Below are 22673 nucleotides of genomic sequence, written 5' to 3'. Positions count from 1 at the left end.
TTCTGTGTTTAAGTTAATGTTTGGCCATGTCTTTACTTCTGAACTTACCTTTCTATTTTGCGTAATAAATGTTAGCAAAATCACTAATATTTTTTAATAAATAATTTTTGACTACATCTGCTTTTGCAGATATGAGAGGTTTTATGACAGCACATGGACAACCGGACCAGCCCAGATCAGCACGCTATATCCTGAAGGATTATGTTAATGTGAGTTTATTTGCCCCATCTGTATTAATATCACTTTCCCCCCAATGCTACATACTAGAATTGTGATGAGTAACAATTATTCTTATATGGATAATCCATCTTATAGAAATAAGAATGTGAAATGACAGCTGAAGTTTGAGTTCCAAAACTTTTGTGTCTGGCTCAGGGTAAACTGCTGTACTGCTATCCACCACCTCACATAGATCCAGCAGATTTTCAACCCACACACAACAGAATTGAGAAAGAGCTGACTTGTGCAGACAGTGGTTACACGATTGCACAGAACAAGACAAAACCAATCAACAGAATTGAGAATCCTGTAGACAAGAACTTTTTCAGTCAGGTGAGTTAACAATTTCGATTTTTTTTTTAATGCATTAAATAGCTGATATTAAGCATTTATATATTTTAAACAATACATTTAAACAGTAATTTTAGATTCATATTACTTTATATTTAGTGGTTGTTCTACACAAGAATTGAAAAGTCAAATGTACTGATTATGGGTTTCTGCCTTTCAGAAATTCCATAAGAATGTATAGATGTCAGAAAAAAGCAAGCAAGGAATATACCTGAAATTATAAACTGACAACTCTGTTTTTTCATAATTGATAATATGGAATATTTTTGCAATAGTTTATGAGACTATAAATTTTTGTCTTTGCTGTACACAAGAGTGTATTGTACTATTACAGTATAAATATTTGTTTTAAATTACATTTTTGATAGCCTTTGGTCTGTGCTGATGGAAAGCTGACTGTTGGCATTATGTCTGTTTGAGTTTGAGATGACCTTTGTAGAATGTTAATTTTAAGGTGAACTGACAATTTCGTCATGTTCCCAAACACCAAAAAGAATGTACATATGATATCAGAAGGTATAATTGCCCAAAAGTTTTCAATCTCTTGGTAGAGCAACCAGGTTTTTCGCTAAAATATAAGAAGAACTAGGCATTTTTTAAGGTCAGTGACCATAAAAGATCAGAACCAGTGAAACTCTGTAGCATTAATGTCCCACTATATTTACTGCTTTTTTACCCTTCCTTTTTTTCCTCATCCCCCTTCATCCTGCATATATGAACCTTTTTAACAACAAGCCTACCACTGGTTTGTACAATAAAGAGTGGTAACGTTATAGCATGTGAATTTAATTAAGAGATCACTGGTGGTTTTCACATTGTAGGCAACTGATAAGCAACGAAGAAATCGGTGTCTCTGTTTCCCTGCATTCCACAGCCATTTTTGCATAGCCCATTGCCAAGAGATGTAATAGTAAATACAATGACTGGATATTCTAAGCCTGCCAGTCCTGTATGTGAATTGAGTCATTTTACTTTGCAGTTTAGTGCTGAAGTATTTGGATTATTATTGTAACATTACTAAATTTTCCTAGGCTTTCCTAGCATTTTTATTTTATTAGTCAGTGCCTGATTTATGAAGACCAGCAACAATTTTTACATTTATCCATGTTTATAAACAACAAATGGTATTTGTGTATATGTTACTTTCTATTTACACCCCAGTGAATGAGGTACAAAAATTGCAGCAGTCATTAAGACTAAAATGAATTCAAAACAAGAATGCAATGGTAATGCAAATTTAATTTTGAGTATTTTGGCAAAACAGCATTGGAAGCAATTATATTGTAATATTTCTGTTAAAGCACCTGATAAAGTTAACTTAAGAAATTTGACAAATGTAAGAAACTATTCAGTCTGTCCAGCTCATTTGTTTGGTTAATAACTAAGCTGTTTCAACATCTCACCCAGACACTTTTAAAGGGTTGTCAAAGTTTCTGCCAAAACTACACGTCATAGCAGTTGAACTGTTCAAGATTCCCGTAACTCTTTCCTTAAAGAAGTTCTCCCTGGCTTCAGGTTTAAATGCACTTCTCCCTAATTTCCACTGTTGTCCTCGAGTATGTGATTTACTTTTAAGCTGAAAGAATTCTGCCTGATCTGCTTTAAACCCCTGAGGGTTGCAGTAGGCCAAACTGGTTTCATTCTCTTTATCAGAGTACAAGAAGTCCTGGGATACAAATGGTTGTACTCCTCTGCACAGCTTCAGGTGCTGCTATATTTAACTCATTGTTTTTACTTCCATGTAAATGGAAGTTTGGTGATGGAGTCAAAAATTCACAAAAAATTCACTGTTGTGTTAAATTCAGATTCTAATTCTGTGCTGTTCAAAACATTGAGAAATTTGATTTTATTGAGGTGTCTGTATGTATGGTTGTGTGTGTCTGTGGGAGATCACAATTGAGTTTCATGTCTTTAAGTTGTAATTTTTGTCTGTGAATTATACATTTTTTGTTTTGAGTTGAGATCCTGGACGACTGAATCCCAAAAAAGACTGAACATTTTAGAACAAGTGTTTACTGAGATATCGGCCTTGATCACTGACCCTAGGACAATTTTTTCAGAAGTTATTGTTGCATATTTTCTATTTAAAAAAAAGTTGCAATGTTTTTGACTTGTTACAGGCTCTAATCCTTTTGTTTTTGATCTAGTTTGGTTCAGTACTCCTCAACATATCCTTCAAAAATAGTTTGACTTATGTCCAATGATAACTGGCATAGGAATTGGTAAACATAACAGGGATTTTCACAGTCTGCTCCATTTAGTTATGAAACTAAGCCCATGGATTTAGAACATTTTTGCATGAGTAGTTTTTGACATACATAACTGTATACATGCACACACACGCATGTGCACACATACTCGATAGAAATTTATAAGTGAAGATAGCTAGCTGACAGCTTGTTTTCTTAAAGCATATACTGGATGATGAAGAGAAAAAAATGAACACACACACATACCTGGATCTGTGCGGGTTGATGTGGATAGTGGCATTAGGCCACCCTGTACCAATATTACTCTAATTTGTGTAGCTCATTTACTTCATTTGACCCAATGTGATTAGTTTTAAATTAAATATTATGGAAGTCATTTATTTGTATACATAATTAGATTGGATAAGCTATACTAATCCAAAGGGGAAATTTAAAATTTAGAACATAATAAATATTGTACATGTATACAGGCACTTTTTTATTTCAGGGTTAGGAAGTCTTTAAAAATCTCAAATTACCCCAATTTAAGATTGCTGAAAATTTTTGGTCTGATAAAAATGCCTTTGGGTAAAATTAGTTTTTTTGTTTTTATGCTTTATAATGTAAATATATCCAACAATCTATTGACTGCTTTTCAAAAAACTGAAACAAAAATATAAACAGACAATGGCATTGTTGCACCACAGTCGGTGAAATTGCCTCATAGCTCCAGAAAGCTTTCTTTGATTCTGCATGAAGTTTTTGCAATAACCTTTTGTCCATGTTTTGTATTTTGGCAAGACTTATGCATGTGCAGTGTCTATAAAAAGTATTCACCTTCTTGGATGTTCCGATGTTTTATATTTGTAATTAATTTAAAACACTTTACAGACATCTGTTTTCACTTTGATGTTACAGTCAATTTTTTTTGATCAATTAAAAAAAATTGAATCCACTGTGTGATTCAATGTTGAACAACAACAAAATGTGAAAACTTTGGGTGGGGATGAATCTTATTTTTTTATAGGGACTTTAATCTAAAGATGTGCTTATCTTTACTTTAAGCTTGCATGGGAGTGTGACAAAGCCTTGTTCTGTGATGTTCATTGTATATACCAAAAGATGCTGAAATTGAATATGACAATTTGACCCTGTAGGTGCACGGAATATAAGCAAACTATAAAAACTACTACATTGCTGAAATACATTACATTAACAATTTCCATTAGTTTTATTTATTTATTTTTAATCATTCAAAAGTAATACTGGTACAATGTTAAGTATGGCAAGTTGTATATACTGCGGTGGGTTGGCACCCTGCCCAGGATTGGTTCCTGCCTTGTGCCCTGTGTTGGCTGGGATTGGCTCCAGCAGACCCCCGTGACCCTATTCGGATTCAGCGGGTTAGACAATGGATGGATGGATGGAAGTTGTATATACAGTACACTTGAACGCACTTAGTAGTTTTTAGATGCGTGTCACTTTTGTTATAGATTTCAGTATATATCTGTTTGAAAAATGGTAATTTAGTTCTGATTTTACTGTCAACTCCAGTGACCTAATATTTCTATATATTTCTATTCTGTGATAAGCATGCAAATAGTCAAAGCATTTTTAACAGTTTTCTCAAGCATCTTGCCTTTTGGCCAGTAGGCTTACCATATACCAGCTAGAAGTACATGTTATCTGCGGTCAAGCCTGTAATAAGCAATTATTTTTTGCCCTTTCTCCCAAGTCAAGCGATGTTTCTCAAGTTATATGGTTCAGAACAGTGTTCAAAAGTTAGTCCATTTATTATTTAAATAATTTTGCATTATTAAGTATTAAAATACAGCATTTAATCAATTTAATTTCTCTTTAGCACTATTAGAATATCCTTGGAATTCTCATCTACCTCTGTTATACCTTGCAGGATAATGTTCGGGCCCTCACTAGAGGTGTTCAGTCAGTAATGGGCTACCATCCAGGAGGTCTCTCCAGCTCAACAGCAGCAAACACAACAGAAAACATCTTGGGTAAACCCTGGAAAAAGCATGGGAACAGGAACAAAAAAGAGAAGACTCGAAGGCTTAACAAACATTTGGATGCATAGTCTTCATGTGTTGGAATCTAATGTTTCAGAGTTATGACCAGTATTGAACATCTGTAAATTTTATATATCTTGTACTTTGGACATGGGTGCACATATTCTTTGCACATTTTTAATCTAATTCTACTATTAGCATTATTTAACTTCGATAATAAGGGAAAATACAATTTTTGGTACTACTTTGTATCCCTTTACCAGGCAAGCATATAACATGTTGAAAAGGAACAAAAATATTTATTACTAAATTGCAAACCAAAATTACGTATTCAAGTCACAACTGCAATTTCAAGTATTGTTGGGAAGACACATTCTGTTTTCCCTTTTCTGTGATAGAGAATCACTTTTAAATTAAAACTGTTCAATATTATGGTATTTAGAAATGTAAGCAGCAAATTACATTTTTGAAGCATCTCATAAAGCCTTAATCTGAGAATGTGGTGGGTTTGGAGTTGTCAATAGTCAAGCCAGTGGTACTTCTGTTAAACCATGCCTGATCGCAAAGCTTGAAATTCTTACTGTATATTCATCATCTGCTTTTAATGCAGCAATCATTACTTTACGTTTGGGAAGTAGAGAGCATTGTTTTCATATTGCATATGTTTATATGGCTGAGTACATTGTAATAAATTCAGTATAAAAAATTGCAGTAATAATTGAGTACATTTTATAACAAAATCAGTCTTAATTCTGATCCAATGTAAATTAAATAAATAAAGAGTACTTTCTTAATTTTACAGTTAGGGTCACCTTTAGTTTCTTACTGAAATCATTACACTCGCATTATTCCATTTGCATCAAGTCTTTAACTGTGAACAGGTTGCCACAAACTTCTGTTAAATTAACTTTACTGTTTCAAGCTTAACAGGAGTATAATTTTTAATGTCTAATAGCTTTTGAGTTAAATGTGTTACTGAAGCAGAAAACGATCTCTTTCTACAGTTCATCACAAGTAGCAAAACTTCAATTTTTATGATGCTCTGAAAATAAACACTTAGGCATTGCAGGTCATATCTGAAAGCTATCAGCTCATAGTTGTTATAAATAGTACGTCTGCAGGATTGTCAGGATTTCATTGCTCCCAATGTAAAAATTGGTAGTTTTAGTACTAAATTTAATGATTTTACTCCTTGCTAACATGTTACTTTATTTATAGTTCTGTAAGAATACATTTTCATTTTCTCCAACGTAACAAAATGGATCTATATTGCTTAAAAGTATGTAAATATCCCCTTGGGATTAATAAAGTATCTATCTATCTAAAAATCACAGAAATATATTTACAGTTTAAATTTCATTTGCATTCCCTAAAAAAGTATTATAAAATAATGTTGTTGTTCTGTCAGTTGTAGGTTTAAAAACTTTTAGCAGTGTTAAATAAACTACTTAAAGCCAATTATAACTGAAGAAATAATAAGTGTGAAAAGTGCAATAATTCAACATATGATGTCGCAAAATACAATATGGGAGGAATGCATTGTAAATGAAATGTAAATATTTTTGTGATATTACATAATCAGGACTCGGTCTATCAGTATTTCCAGTTACTAAAAATCATACATAGTGGAATGGTTGTTTGTTTGCACAGCTCGCTTTTTAGTTCCCTACCCAGATTGCTGCACACAATTACAATTACTGCATAGTTAAAGTAAAAAATGTGTTTTGTGTCAAAAGAAAGAAAAAGAACAGGAAGACACTGAATATAAAAATACCAAGCAACATGTACATAACATTTTACATACATATAGATGTTTTTAAAACATTCCAACATGCCTAATGTTAAATATTATAAATTGAATTGCATGTTTAAATCAAGGCTGATTTGGGTAGTGCTGCTGCCTCACTGATCCTGCTTACTAGGTTCAGATTCTGTGCCCAGCCGTTGTCCTAGTGGAGATTGCACATTCTTCCCATATTAGCATCAGTGAGTTTGTTCACATTTCTTATCATGGTTTTTTTTTGTGTTTTTTTTTAATGTTTTATTATTGACTGTTACTGTTCCCCATTCTCTTCCTCTGCTCAGTTGTGGTATTATGTCACACCATGTATTTGAGAAGATGTTCACAAATCCAACATTTAGTTTAGTTTAGGTTTTCATTTTGGTTTTATATGTGAGTACAACCATCACAGATACAAAAGGTGAAAGGGGGAGGATAGAAGCAGCTAACAAAATCTTAAGACTCTTCACAGTAGGATTAAAAGCATGTAGGTGATGGGAAATGATCAAGATTGAGGGAACCTGATGGAAAACAGTCAGGGAACCTATTTCACTAATAAACGTTTTTGAAAGCTGAGTATTGGTACGATGGATGTTAACATGAAAGCATGAATGGTTAAAAAATGCTGGTAGCAGTATTTTGGTCAAAACGTTAACTAGGTTCTTTCTTCTGTGATTACATTTTGTTACATTTTTCAACAAATACTCAACATGTACCAGCAAGCAGTGACTGTAAATAAGAAATAACAAACAGAAACAAAACCTATCACCAACCCTTTTCACCCTGGCCTGATTCCTGCCCCATACCAACAGAAACAGTACTGATGATAACCCACCACACCACTATAAGCTGGTGTATGTAGGTAGTGAGGCTGAAGGAAAACAAAATTGTAACAGCAAAGGGGGAACATATTTAAAAGAAGTAAAACTGATAGCAAGAATTCACAGAAGATTCCATATACTGCATATAAAATCTTAATGTCTATCTGTCACATGGTTACTCATGATCTAACGGGACTAGAACCTTGTTCTTGGTCTTAATAGAAAACATGACCTGGTATGCTCTGGGAATTCAAAAACATTTAGGTACCGGCAACCTGGTGGACATTTTACTAGAGGGGAGAAAAATGTGTTTCAGTTAAAGATTTGATAATCCCCGGGGACATGGTACATACATGTTCAGAATTTATAATCAACAAAGTTCTTACATTTATAAATAATGGACAGAGTTTACTGTTGTTTATTGTTATCCTTTTCAGCATTTTATTAAGTCCCAATTTCACTAGTATTTGAAATTTCTGAAAATAGTATTCCAGCAAAGAAGTGAAGCTTCTCACACCACTGACAGATGAGGGAAAGGGGTTTATATGAGGACTTACATAGCAAAGAGTAGAGAGTATAAACAGTTTTGAGAGAGGAAAAGGAGCTTGCAAAGGAGAAAGAGGCTATCTGAGCAGAGACAATGTGATCGAGGTCATAGGCCCTTTGTGCTGAGCACAGTTGTACAGTATGAAGAAGAAGAAGAAGGAGGATGAGGAAAGACTGCCAAAATGAGGCCAAAGATTTTGAAATGACTGCACACCAGAAATACTAAAAATATTTCCCAATGTGCTGATGTAAAATGGCAGCCACATAGATGTTATACTGGGTTGTCAGACTATGAGTTATACATGTAAAATTTAGGAGTACATGCTAGTTAAGGTATTGGTTTTGAGATACAAAAATCAAGAATGAAATGAAAGAATAGTGAAACTGAATTCAATGAAATTAAATCAGCAACACGCAATCTAATGCTAACATCACACAAATATCCACACTCACTTGTTCAATTCATCAGTCAATCCAGTTTCCACATTTTTTATAATTGAGAAGGAAAGCCCTTGTGGAATGCACTTGTTACATACAGTGACTTTTCAAAGATCCAGTTTTACTAATGTATTCTTCTAACTTTAAACTACAGTATTTTTTCCTATTTTTTCTGCTCAAAGGTAAAATCAGGAGCAGTCTGCCTTCTGTGTATCTTCTGATCAGAAAAGTATGCCTGAGATTTCTGCTTTTTAGATTAATATGAGCTGTGTGAAAAACTGTAATAAAAAATAAAGTACAGTAGCAGATGATTTGCAAGGTGCCTGAAGAAGTGTCTCTTAATTAACTGCGGATCACCTCATTTTCTAAAACCTAAAACCATAAAAATGTTAACTGAGTATCAGTAAATGACTAAATGAGGGCAATGGAGTGAGTATTGACTAAAAAGAAACTTAATTAATTGTGTGGCAGAAATGAGTAAATCTAGGCCAAAGAGTTGCACCATTTACCTTAAATTGGTAATACAGTATACTAAACTGGAACAAGTACTATGTGAGTACCTTTGCCTGTATTAGCCTCTTCTAAACAAAAATATCCCTTTTAGGTATTTAGTTTAACTTTAACTTTAGAATCTACTTTACGTCTTGAGGCAGCCACAAGAACATCTGAATAACACATTCACTCTTAATAACCTACAGCCCTTAATGTCCCTGCAGTTTCTGATCTCTGAGTAAAATAGTTAATAATAGTCCATAACTATTTTGTTAATTGATTATTATTTTGATAAATTAGAGTTTTAAAAAATGCAATGTTTGTGCAGAAGTGCAAACATTTTATTTAATACCACGTACAGAAAAGCCAAGCAAAATGGCACCTTTTATTGGCTAACTAAAAAGATTACAATATGCAAGCTTTTGAGACAACTCAATCACATCTTGCCTGAAGAAGGGGCCTGAGTTGCCTCAAAAGCTTGCATATTGTAATCTTTTTAGTTAGCCAATAAAAGGTGTCATTTTGCTTGGCTTTTCTCTACATTCATAATTGCTAACCTAGTACTACATTTAATACCATGAAAAAGAAAAATCTCATTAGTAGTAGTAGCTTCACAAAAATGCATAGGAAATCCTCCTTTATAATGTCAAAGGCTAACTTTAAAGCTGATTCACTAAAGGCATTTCAAGAACAGCAAAAATCCAACACTATTATACTGACAGACTTATTGTCATGTGTACAAAATACAGTGGAACTCTTAATGCACGTGCAAGACCAACAGACACCCTGCTGTCACTCAGAGTGGATCTTGCTTTGTAAAATATAATGCATAATACAATAGGAGGAAAGTTGACTGTATATGAGGCATCATTTAGTACAAGAGAATAATATGATTTTTGAGTGAGCATCTGCTGTCAGAGCACCTCATCTGTGTCATTCAGAATGTGCCCCAGCAAACTGGACAGGATACACTCTATTGTGCATTACCCAAAAAACTAGATACAAATTTTGCATTTATTTTTGATCATTTGAATAATTTTGTTAGGTTAAATATTTTCTCTTTTAATTTTGTCACTGAAATTATTGCATATATTTACAACAACATATTATTAAGGGCAAACAGATGCCAAAATGTTCATTAATTGTTACAAATACTTTTCAACAAACCTTTTTATGGTGAAGGGAGAAATATTTTTTCAACATAAACATGTGTAACAGGCCGATTCCTAAAACTGCCAAACCCTCACTCCCCAAAATAAAATTGATGTTGGGGCCATTAACTGTTTGTAATTATCTCCTTTTCGACAGAAAATATAAAAGGAAGGTGCTAAGTAGTATAAGATGACGAAAACCCATGGACCCAGTCCTAGGACAGAGAGGTGCGACAAATCTGGAAAGGAAGCTGAATTGAATAAACTATAGGAAAACAAAGGAGGGGGTCAGATCTTAGGTAGCATAGCTTAGGTTGAAATTTAACAGAGTATGAGCTAAATGCAGCATAGTACAATCTCCCAAATGTCATTTGGGTATCACTTAAGGATCTTTTTTAAAAAGGTTGCTTATTTAAAGCAAAATGTCTCTACTTTGATTACAGTATATCAATCCATTATTGAGTAACAACTGCTCTTAGGATTTTGCTACCAATGAACATCCCACCCGCTATCCTACAAATCTGTTCAATACTGTTAAAACAGAAAAGCAAATAGTTTGTGATCATCACTCTGAACTGGATATGTAGGTTAGAAAGTGGACTGACAAATTCATGGATTATGTGGCTTTTTCAATCATTAAATACTTTATTTCTGAGAAGTCTTCCTGTCTTCTTTGTTATTTTGCATTAGCTAGATAAACAATCAACACTTACTTGTTGTTAAAATAAAGAGCTTTTGAATACACTTTTCATATTCCATCTTTTTTGTGTTCTTGTCTGATCAGAGAATATCACACCTTCATGGTGAACCTACTTAAGTCTCAGGCTGTTTCATTTCTGCATTTCATCTTTCCTTTAGAATTACACTTTTCAGGTAAAAACAATAAACTAAGTACCACTATCACTTGATTGCTTCAAGACCTTGAAAATAACAAGATGAAGGTCTTCTCTTGAACACAGGAGCAGTTCAATGCATCCAATTAAACTGTCTCAAACACTGCCTTTTGTCAGCAGTGTCCATTGTTAAGAATAGCTCACTCTTCCTTAAAACTGCAATATTGATTTATTTGCAGAGGCAACATTTTATTTATCTGCTTTTCTAGGAAGAGCCCAAGTGAAATTGTCTACCACCTATTTCACTTTGTCTGTTTTTCCTATCTTTGAAGTTTCTTTTTGAAAATCTGTGCTATTTCTATTTTTGTGGTATTGTCTCTTTACTGTCATTGTTACAAGACAAATGAAATAACATTGATGCAATATTACAAGCAACTTGGACAAACTATTATGTATGTGAATATTGCCTTATCTCTATTGCTTCCTCCTACATTACTTATCAAGGTCATTTCTAATAAAAGTAGCTTTAACAGAAATATAGCTAGATGCCAGTTACAGAGAACTAGGGCACCCGACTGCATTATTTTGATATTTTAAATGTTGCTACTGCATGAGTGCCAAAGGCACAGATTGACATAACATGTTGCATTTATGCCACTTTTCATTTAATACCAGGAACCATAATCAGCCTAACGGTTACAGATGTCATTCATTTTCAAGCAAAAAGACTCAAGGCAGCATTATTTATAACAGAATTACTGGCTATATTTTAATTCTACCATTAACCTAAAATTCCTATATTAACGGGGCTCATATAGCGTTATTTTTCTATATTTAACCATTGATATCTGTGTTCATGTATGTGAATCTGCAGTGGGTTGGCGCCCTGCCTGTGGTTTGTTTCCTGCCTTGCGCCCTGTGTTGGCTGGGATTGGCTCCAGCAGACCCCCGTGACCCTGTAGTTAGGATATAGCGGGTTGGATAATGGATGGATGTGAATGATTTAACATTTTGTACTTTACTGTCATTGTATTACAGTTGTACATTTTCCTTTTGTTTTTCTGAGCCAACTATGTGAAGAGAGCGATATCAGCATGAATTTAATTAGACTTTTTTCAACAGCTTTGCACTATTTGGTTGTAATAAGTTTTTTTTACACATAACTCAATCATACTCATCTTTCTGTGAAGTTCTCAGCAGACTGTTCTTGTTCATTCTCCATCGTTAAGTTTACAGTCAAATGGATCCACAGTGGCTTCTCCAATTTTGTCCATAGTTACACCTACCTGCTCATAACTTCCTTTCAGCTTCAATGTCAGTGTTAATTTTTTTTTTTTTTAATTTTCATACTGCCATTTTGAGTATTTTTTCATGATGGTGACGGTGCTCCATTACCACCACATACTAATAGGAAGTTGCGCTGCAAGACATCATTGCTCAGACAGCATTTAAGATGCCAACTTTGTAGTCCTGATATTCAAGGTTTTTGATTCAGTAAAAAAACACATATCTTGTGATATCAGATAACAATAACATTATTTCAACAATTCAGAATCTGCATGTTTTATTTTGAGGTAACATTTTGGCTTTGATATTTAAATTCATTTGATTTTTTGACTTCGAGCCCTGCTTGTTTACTGAGAGCAAGTTTGCCATTTCATCTCCGGATCTTTTGTTCAAATATTTCTTGCCAAATTTCTGTCTGACAGAACAGCAAAAATCAATTTATGCGATACTTCTTGTATAACATCAGCCATCTGAGCAATTTTCAATATTGAAACTCTCATCCAAATATGTTCCAGTAATCAACCCTCACTCAGAGTCCAATATCTCTTCTACAAGCTATGGCAGCCAGCTCAATGGTCAACCTCATCCACCTAATGTTTTCATGTATGATTTTAAACATGAAAGGATGGTAGATAGCTTGACTGTCTCAATGACAGTACCTGTGGTAGAGTACCCTCTTTAATATAATTTTTATGTCCATCTACATTACTGTTTTTTTCTTTTCTCAAGAAATAATAAAGAGAGGCACTAACAGCCATTCAGGAATACACACAAGCAATCATCAAAACTAGGCAAAACACTTTAAAAATTTACTTCATCGTAGACACTTGTAAGGAACTACATGACAGTAAAAGGAAAATTAATTTCAAGATACTGTAAGTAAAAAAAGTACTGAAAATAATTTTCAGGTGTATATTGACAACATATTTACAGTATATCTTCCATTTCATCTGCTATTGAACCAAGTTATGCTACTATATAAACTATTTTTGCCACTTATTTCAAATATGCCATTTTAAGGTGAGTCTCAGATATTGTATATTCAGACAGTTTTCTTACAGCTTTACTAGACTTCTGAAAATTATTAACTTTTTCCATATCCTGTCTGTGATGATTTCATCAATGTTTTTCTGAATTTGAGCAAAAACCTTCATTTCTTCTTGCATAATTCAACTGAACAATCTGTGGTTACCAAACCACTTTTCATCAGTTCTTAAAGTTAATTGACTTCTATGCATTTTTTTGCCTATGTATTCTTTGCAGGGTTTTTTCTCTAATAATTCATTATCTATATATATAATTCACTAAGGGCACACAAGACAGTGAGCACAAGCAAGACAGAGAGCCACGCCCGCCAAAGCCCGCCAACTCTAAGGGCAAGCAAGACAGAGAGCACCACGCCCGCCAACTCACAGAGCCCTGCCCACCAACTCTAAGACCATGGGATACGCACAACAGAGCCCCGTCCACCATCTCTAATCCTACTTCCGTGTCCACCGTCGCTCTCGATCAAACAGCAATAATTAGCAAACAAAGATAACTGGCACTAACAGTGCAAAATTCACAATTGGTATGCCAGTTTGAAAAGATAAGTTTTGAGGGTAGTTTTAAAATGTGTTATTGAATTGAGCTGATGTTTATGAGAGAGAAGAGAATTCCCAAGTTGAGGAGCACTATGAGAGACGCTCGAGCTCCCATAGCACAGAGTTTGATGTATGGTACAGAAAGTACAGCTGCAGATGAGAACTCAGAGTGAGTGAGGTGAGTGTCGGTCAGTAGGAGATCAGCGAGGTTGTGGAGAGCTTTAAATGTTAAGAGCGGTATTTAGTATTGTATTCTGTAGTTAACAGGGTGCCAGTGAAGTTGAGAGAGAATAGGTGTAGTATGTTCAGTGGATTTAGTACAGCAGGTTATTATCCTGGCAGCAGAATTTTGAATAAATTGTAAGCGATGGATACGTTTTTGTGGGATGACAGATAGAATAGCATTACAGTAATCTATACGTGAGGTGACTCGGGCATTAACCAATACTTTAGTACTGTGTTGCGTAAGAACAGGACGAAGTCTAGAAATGTTTCGGAGATGGAAGAAAGCAGTCCGAGAAATGTTACTTATACAGGAGGAATTATTTAATAATTGCCATTATCTATACTAATAAAAGGCAAAGCCCTCACTCACTCACTGACTCATCACTAATTCTCCAACTTCCCGTGTAGGTAGAAGGCTGAAATTTGGCAGGCTCATTCCTTACAGCATACTTACAAAAGTTGGGCAGGTTTCATTTCAAAATTCTACGTGTAATGGTCATAACTGGAACCTATTTTTCTCCATATACTGTAATGGACGTTAGCTCGATGGCCGTGGGGGGGCGGAGCTGCGTGTCGCATCATCACGCCTCCCACGTAATCACGTGAACTGACTGTGAACGCAGTACATAGAAAAGAAGGAAAAGCTCCCAAAGAGCGCTGAAGAAAAACGGCGAATACTTTATTCGCGAGATACAAGTTTAATTAGAAGACACAAGGTATAAACAAGACTTTGGATCACTTTGTAACGGAGTTAAAATTGCTGTAGCGAGAAACTTTTAAGTGCCGGGTCCTAGCTAACATTAAATAAAGCCGTGGACATCGCAACATCACACAAGAGAGCAGCTCACATGAACTGACTGAACACAGTACGAGTGATCACTTCCATGCATCAAACCTGTTCAAAAAACGCATTACACAATTGACAAGATAGGAAAAGAATATGCTCCAAGTTGAGCACCACAGCTAACGCGGTCTTGCGGAAGCAACTTCATCACGCTGCCACCATATACTCACAGAAAAATCCACAAGTTAATACACACACTGTCTCTAGAGTTTCTCCACACTCAATGTATTCCTTGCATCCCTGTTACACCCTCTGATCTCCCATTTCAATTCAAATGCCTCCAATTTCCAGTAAGGCTCTGCTGCGCGATGACAAGTAATAAATCTCAGGGACAGACCCTACAAAACGATGCCATTGATTTCAGGCAAGACTGCTTTTCTCCTGGACAACTATACGTTGCATTCTCAAGAGTGAGCTCGCGCAGCTTTATCATATTACAACCAGAGTGCTAAACTGACAACGTGATATATAAAGAGAACAATAATAATCGTAATTAACGAAAAATAAAACAGCGCAGAACCCGTGGATTAAACAAAAAGGCAGTTTCCTTGGCAAAGCAATGAAAAAGGATGCCTTTATATGTCGTTCATTTATAAAACAGCAGAGAAGCTGTGTAAAGGCTGCTTCACAAAATAACAGCGGAGCGCCTTATATGAGCAGGCAGTATATGTGTGTGTGTATATATGTCGATATATATATGCCAGCGACACTCATAACAGTGACAAAACAATTACATTGTCAATCATGTTACGTTATTATTAAAATGTATCCTTTTCTTTTTCATTACTTCTTTAACACACTATTTCTCCGCTGCAAAGCACAGGTATTTTCCTATATATGTATATGTATATATATATATATATATGTGTGTGTGTGTATGTGTGTGTGTCTGTGTCTATATATATGACAGCAACACTCATATCAGTGACAAAACAATTACATTAACAATCATCTTACATTATTTTTAAAATGTTTCCTTTTCTTTTTCATAACTTCTTTAACACACTACTTCTCCGCTGCGAAGCGCGGGTATTTTGCTAGTTAGTGTATAAATGGATATAAATAATTGCATGTAAACGATTCGCCAAAATCTGTTGTATGTAAACGATACTCTTTAAAACGTAATTGTTTTTTCATCAGAAAACCTGGTTTCCACAACTACCTGTATTAGTTTAAATGGCACTTTTACCACTCGCAATAGGGAGGACGCGCTGACTTACCGTGTCGACTGGGCAACACAGTGAATGCGGCGTCTATCTACTGTATATATGTCTATGTTTTCCGTATCCTGCTACAGGAAGGTACTCTCTCGACCATTGGCATTGGTTTCGCTCCTTGCTATTTTCGTTATAATGCGACGGTGGTTTCCTAAGCCTTTGTTATATTGAATTCCTTTTTTCACCGTTTTCCATTCCTATTCTTACACGCCGTATGCTACTGCGGGCTTCGTCTAGTTATTTGTAGCCTATTCTTTTATACACTTATTTTGTGCAGTTTGAAACGAACTGTCATGTGATTTATAAAGTACAATATAAATGCTATGGTGTGCAAAAGACACTATATATATTTTTTTTAATTATTATTTGATCATGGTTCCCATTATGCAAAAATGATAGACAATGTGGGGATCACACATTAAATGAACACCAGTGTATGAACCTGGCTGATGAAGTTCTCTGCATGAGGATGAATGTCATTTATATCCTTCTTAGCAAACAGATTCAGATGCAGAGTGCCGATGTGTTCCACACCTTACAAATCTTACAAAACACCCTTTCCTAATTTGGCTAAATTACACTGGGCCATTTTGCATAGTTTAATTAGGTTTGTGCCTGGCAGGAAGTAACTGACAATTATCATCATCATATTTCCTGTAAGCATTTACAGTGTGCAGTAGATGTAATATATTATAGCAGTGGTTCCCAAGACCAACCCTAGGGGACACCATGGTTGCAGGTGTCCCCAGAAATTTATTTCACCATCAGATTAGCAGGTCTTTTATTTTTTATCTTATTCTGCAAAGTATGTTAGTGAGAAATTTATATTCACAATAAATTTATAAATATTTGTACTTTTATTTAAAACACTTACAGTAACTGGAACTTGACTAACACTAGGATAAACTACACTTAGAAGCTGTAGTGCCATAACTACTTAGGTTGCTCAACAAGAAAAAAAAGGCTTAACTAACCAGGGGTCTCATTTATAAAACTTTGCATGGATTTCAGTGTGAAAATATGGATATACCAAAAAAAAAGTATAATTTATAAAACATGGCGTGGGCGGCACGGTGGCGCAGTGGGTAAGGAAAGGAAGTTAGGTTAGGAAACCGGGGTTCACTTCCCGGGTCTTCCCTGTATTGATTTTGCATGATCTCCCGTGTCTGCATGGGTTTCCACCCACAGTCCAAAGACATGCAAGTTAGGTGCACTGGCGATTCTAAATTGTCCCTAGTGTGTGCTTGGTGTGTGTGTGTGTGCGCCCTGCCCGGGGTTTGTTTCCTGCCTTGCGCCCTTTATTCGCTGGGATTGGCTCCAGCAGACCCCCGTGACCCTGTAGTTAGGATATAGTGGGATGGATAATAATGTAGATGGATGGATGGAAAACATGGCGTACTAATATTTCTAATCAATACACTGTTTATAAATCACAATCACCCTGTAATTATACAGATGTAATTGCACCTCGAACGCTGCCCTGAAACATCCATACAGTATATGTAGCATGCTAATCAATCTCATACATATGCAATCACGATTCTGCAGAACCTCGTTGGCTGGAAGAGCAGCTGACATGATGCATTAAGACCCTGCCACTTACATTCAAATTTATCTAGTTGTGTTCCAAAACTGAGAGCACAAGATCATAAGTGATATTACAATGCCTCTCCTCTGCACTCTGGTGGTCCAGGAAAGGATTAAAGCAAAATCATCTGAATGGGTAGACACGATCAGCTGGCACATGTAATGATGTAATTGCTGTTACAATGAAAAGTACAGGCCATATGAAACACTGAGGGTTCAGGCAGTTACCTTGCCAACAAGCCAGCCACCATGTACTGTATAATACCATGACATCTGTCAAAGCTACTTTGCCTCAAAATAAATTAATCATTGTTTGACCCAGGCTAATTAAACATAATGTTTGACAGTCACATATTAAATGACATATTAAATGACTTGTGCATTAATAGAATGTAACTGTTTCCAGTTAACAAAAGCAGCTTCATTCTTGCTAGGTGCCCTTATTGCAAGATCAGTTCCATAAAGCTCTCTGTTTACATTAGGAGAACTGTTACCAATTACCTTTTTATGTTGATAAAACATGTATTTTTGTGTTTTACATATATGTACACCTACATCATACAAGAACTGGATGTTGTGCCCCGCTGATTGGTTAATGGCTTCCAGCAGCAGGCATGATGGAGCGAAGCCTGGTTGAAATACTGTTGACCTGTCAGCCAGTTCCCTGTGAAGTGACAACATATCTGATATAAAATGATGAAAAACCAGAAAAGTTCTTCAGTCCAAATACATAGCACAGACCCTCTTAATAGGGAACTCACATACAGTCTGTGCATCATACTCATTGTTTTTGAGGTGTAATATGTTTCTTCACTCAGTTATATGTGGTCATTTAGCTGGTTTGGCTGCATTTCCCTGCCTAACCAAAGATGTTGTAACTTCCCAGTTTCTATGAAATTTTGTGTGTGTGTGGGATCAGAGTAGCCATAAATATATCCATGTTCCCCCATCAACTTTTGTTTTATAAATCCCAAAGTTTGCATGGGAAGTTGCGTACATACTTACTTGAAAACCAATCCTTGAAAAAAACAGATCTTATTTAATATTATGACTTGTTAGTGTTTTCATTTTTATATCATACATTGTCCTTAAAAACTTTATAACATTTTAGATTAAAATATATATTAACATTATATTAGTTAAAGGTTTGGAAAAACGTGTCTTTAGTAACCTCCTTATACCTTAACTTTAACATAATATACTGTATGCAACTCAAAACAGAATTTTCTTTATACTGTATCAACCCGATGCCAAGGAAGACTGCTGAAGAGACACCAGTAATTGTTAAATGCTTTCTTTATTATATGCCCTGCTGAATGCTAAATCACTGTCTTGAACTCCCACTTATTGGCTACCGTCACCAGCGATTAAAAGGTTTCAGGCATCAGGTGCTATTTGGCAGTGCTGTATCAACCATGTAGTCTGTCCGGTCCTATTCAAAGGAGTGACATGTCATAGGAATGACATAAGAAAGGAGTGAAACCTCAGATATAAATTTCAAAGGAGTGACAACCATCCAACCAACCATCCAAGTGGTAGCAACAACAATTTTTGTGGTGAGCGTACTTTCAGTTGTGTGTGGTAGGTGAGGCAACAACAATTTTTTTGGCAAGCGTACTTTCAGTTGTGTGTGGTAGGTGACTCGTTATGTCACTCCAATAAAATGTCGCTCTTTTAATACGGTATTTATGTCATTCCTTTGTTATGTCACTCCTATGACATGTCACTCCTTCAATACAGACCCAATCTGTCTTTCACAGATGCTATTCAAGGGTGGTCTTTATAGTAGCTGCCCCGGTCCCTTTTTATGTCACTCATCGGTCATAGCTCTGCCCCCTTCCTCAGCTGTTGCATGAACCTCACCTTGGAGGTCCAGCGTTACATTACCAGCATTATTCATAACACAGGTCTACAAAATTAAACACATTAAAAATGGTTTTAATCTAGAATAACTATTTTTATTTGCATTCATGAACATAATAAAAAACATAATCATAATGGTTCCATCATGTCACATGTAAGTACAAAACTGAAAATAAATTTAATGAAAAATGTAACAAATTACTCAATTTCTTCATGCATACAGTATTATTCTAAATGAATTTAAAATGCAAATTTAGTCAATGTAATATTTTTAAACATATATGTAACGAAAATAACAATTCATATTCACTGACTTGCATATAAGTTCTCTTGTATTTGTCATTTTCTTGATCCAAAACTTTGTTTGGTGGCCCGTATTTCTGTAACTCTTTTTCTGGAGCATCCCTATGAATCATCCAACAGTAATCTGCCATCATACTGACATCCCAAAATCCTTGGTACCTCCTTTCCATGTCATTGACATCCTGATGGAATCCTTCACCCTGGTCTTCATTCATCATTCCATTTTTTCATATGCAGATCCAAAAGGTTAACTTTTAGACTCATGTTGTAACCCAGTTCCTTAAACTTAACTATTAAATTTTCCACTCTTTCTTCATAATGTGGGTAGTGTATGGAGACGTATTAGGGCCATGGAGAAGGAAAAAAACTATGTCAAGAATAAAGTCAACATGCCGACTTTATGCTCGACATATCCACTTTAATCTTGATGCATATCTTGAGATTAAAGTCAACATGTTGACTTTATTCTCGACATTTCCACTTTAATCTTGACGCTTATGTTGAGATTAAAGTCGATATGTTGACTTTATTCTTGTAGTTTATTTTGTCATTAAAGTAGAACATCGTAAACTTCATCTTAAAATCAGTATTTAATTTAGTAGATTTTCTCAAACCCCATTATAACTAATGTAGCATATTAAATGCTTTCTATTAAGCATTCCCTGACCCATGTTAATTGCTACTGTACATGCTTCTTAAACTGACTTCCACTTGCACTGAAAATGCATTAAAGCATGTATTAAACATGTGGGGGCACAGTGACGTGGAGGTTGCGCTGCTGCCTTGCTGCAAGGGAGTCCCTGGTTTTCCCAGCCTTGAATTTGCATGTTTTTCTGGTGGGCTTACTCGGCATGCTTCAGTTTCATTTTAAAGTCATGTAGGATGTGGGGTTTTGTGATGCTAAATTGACTCTAATGTATGTGTGTGCTCGTATTCACCCAACGATGAGCTGGCATCCCGTTCAGGAATTATTCCTGCTCTCGCACACAGTGCTTGCAGGGATGGGCGTAACCCCGAATGGATGACATAATTAAACATGTATAACGAAGATTTTTCAAAGTTCCTTAAAAGTTCCGAACACTCCGTGTCCCAAGTTTATAGCTAGTTTTACTTTCACAAAGACGTTTACTGTGTTATGTGGAGAAAAAAAGGAAGGATGGGAACTGAGGGATTGAAACATTTGACAGAGACAGCTCTGCTGCAGTAAAGAAAGCCCGCTCAGAAGAACACCCATTGAATTCTGTGTTTGTGTCTCCGGCCAACAGCTCATGAACCCAACATTTACACAATATTTCAGTTTAGCCAGTGAGATACCCATTCATACATCCAGCTTTTTGGAGCCTCATCACATCTGCCATAAACGTTCTCTACACTGAACATACACCTAGGGACCCCTTACTGTGGAAGAACAGCACTACCGCCACGCCACAGTGCTCCCACATGTTTAATACATGCTTTAATGGATTTCATAATGAAAATTATATCAAGTATTTATCTTAGTATTCTAAATGTTCAGAAAGCAGTAATATCATGAAGTGAATGTATTCTGTGTGGTGATCACTGCTTGCGGCTCCTCTCAGTGCAAGAGGAATTCAGTTTAAGAACAATGTAGCGATTAACAACTGGGTCAGGGAACACTTAATATTAAGCATTTAATGTGCTACATTAGTTATGACGGGGTTTGAGAAAATCTAGTAAATTAAACATTGATTTTATGATCAAGTTTACGACATGGCAAAGTTAAACTAGAGAGAGAAAAACCAATGGTTTAGTGTGGAAATGTCAAGATTAAAGTGGAAATGTCGAGAATAAAGTCAACATGTCGACACTTTTTTTCTTCACTGAGTCCGTACTTTTTTTCTTCTTCATGCCACTAATATGCTTCCGTAATGATTGTTATTGTTACATAAAATTTCCAAAATTATGTGTTTGAAAGATATCCATGCCTCTCATTCCAGATCACTCATTGGACCATTGAATTCAGCATCAGAAATCAGTTTACTAATACAGTGACAGGTCTGGCAAAAATGCCCACTATTAATTTAGTCTCAGACAAACCTAGAATATTTTGGCACACATACAAAAAGTGGGCTCCATCTTTTGTTTGGGTCTTGACAAAATGTCCCATTAAAAGAAGCTTAATATGAAGCAGTGGTAGCAGCATTTTATATAGATCCACCAATCCGGGTCTGATGATGTTCATACAAAACTGTAGCTTTTTTTTTCCCAGCTTGCCACTCCTTCCCATCCCTATGTAAATGCTTGGCTCTGTTGTCCCAATCACAGAGATAACAGGGGAATTTCGTATACCCTGACTGCTGAGCCAGTAAGACACACAAGACTTTGAGGTCTCCACATATGAATCAAAGGTGCTCACTGTAGTAAATAACTAAGAAAAAATGAATGTTGTTAAAAAAGAAATGTTTTGCTTTAAACAGATTTTAATATTGGAAAACATTTAATTCAAACAAATTACCATTAGGATAAAATATTGATATTTAATTAATTACAGTGAGAAAACAGCTAAAAATGCGTTTTTCTTTTTGAATTCAGCGACCAAATATTTGTAGAAATCACATGAAGTAATCAAAACATTTTTTCAGTGTATACCTGTGAATTAATTATGCTTCATTAACATCTGAATCCCACTAAATAACAATCTCTTAGTGGGTGAAGAAATACAGTAAGTTAGTTCTATGGGTAAATGAATAAAATGTAAAGATTTCTAAACGAGACACGCTCATAGTACAGTTCAGACAAAACTTGGGTTTCTTTAACCCGTTCGATCTACTCGGTTATAAAAACTGAAAAAATTGATGTCATTGAACAGTAAAAATACTACGGTGAAAGTTAACTTACGTACGGTAAAGGTACTCATAAAGGTGCGCCAATGGGCTCCGCCTTGGTCTGGGAATGCCAC

At 35.5% G+C, this 22673-nt stretch overlaps 1 protein-coding gene across 2 annotated transcripts in view; it reads left to right on the top strand.

Annotated features, from left to right (window-relative positions):
* lsg1 (large 60S subunit nuclear export GTPase 1) overlaps positions 1-7293 on the top strand; it is a 35197-nt gene extending 27904 nt beyond the window's left edge. Inside the window, exons 12-14 of one of the 2 annotated variants that reach the window (XM_039766176.1) lie at positions 130-209; positions 376-552; positions 4672-7293. In XM_039766176.1, the coding sequence (XP_039622110.1) occupies positions 130-209; positions 376-552; positions 4672-4851 (437 nt within the window). In that variant the 3' untranslated portion in view covers positions 4852-7293. The remainder of the gene's footprint in view (positions 1-129; positions 210-375; positions 553-4671) is intronic. The other variant, XM_039766184.1, reaches the window with a different exon arrangement.
* The last annotated feature ends 15380 nt before the right edge of the window (positions 7294-22673 follow it).

This window comes from Polypterus senegalus, chromosome 1, assembly GCF_016835505.1.
Source record: "Polypterus senegalus isolate Bchr_013 chromosome 1, ASM1683550v1, whole genome shotgun sequence".
NCBI classification, from domain to species: domain Eukaryota; kingdom Metazoa; phylum Chordata; class Cladistia; order Polypteriformes; family Polypteridae; genus Polypterus; species Polypterus senegalus.
This window is presented reverse-complemented; position numbering and strand designations above follow the sequence as displayed.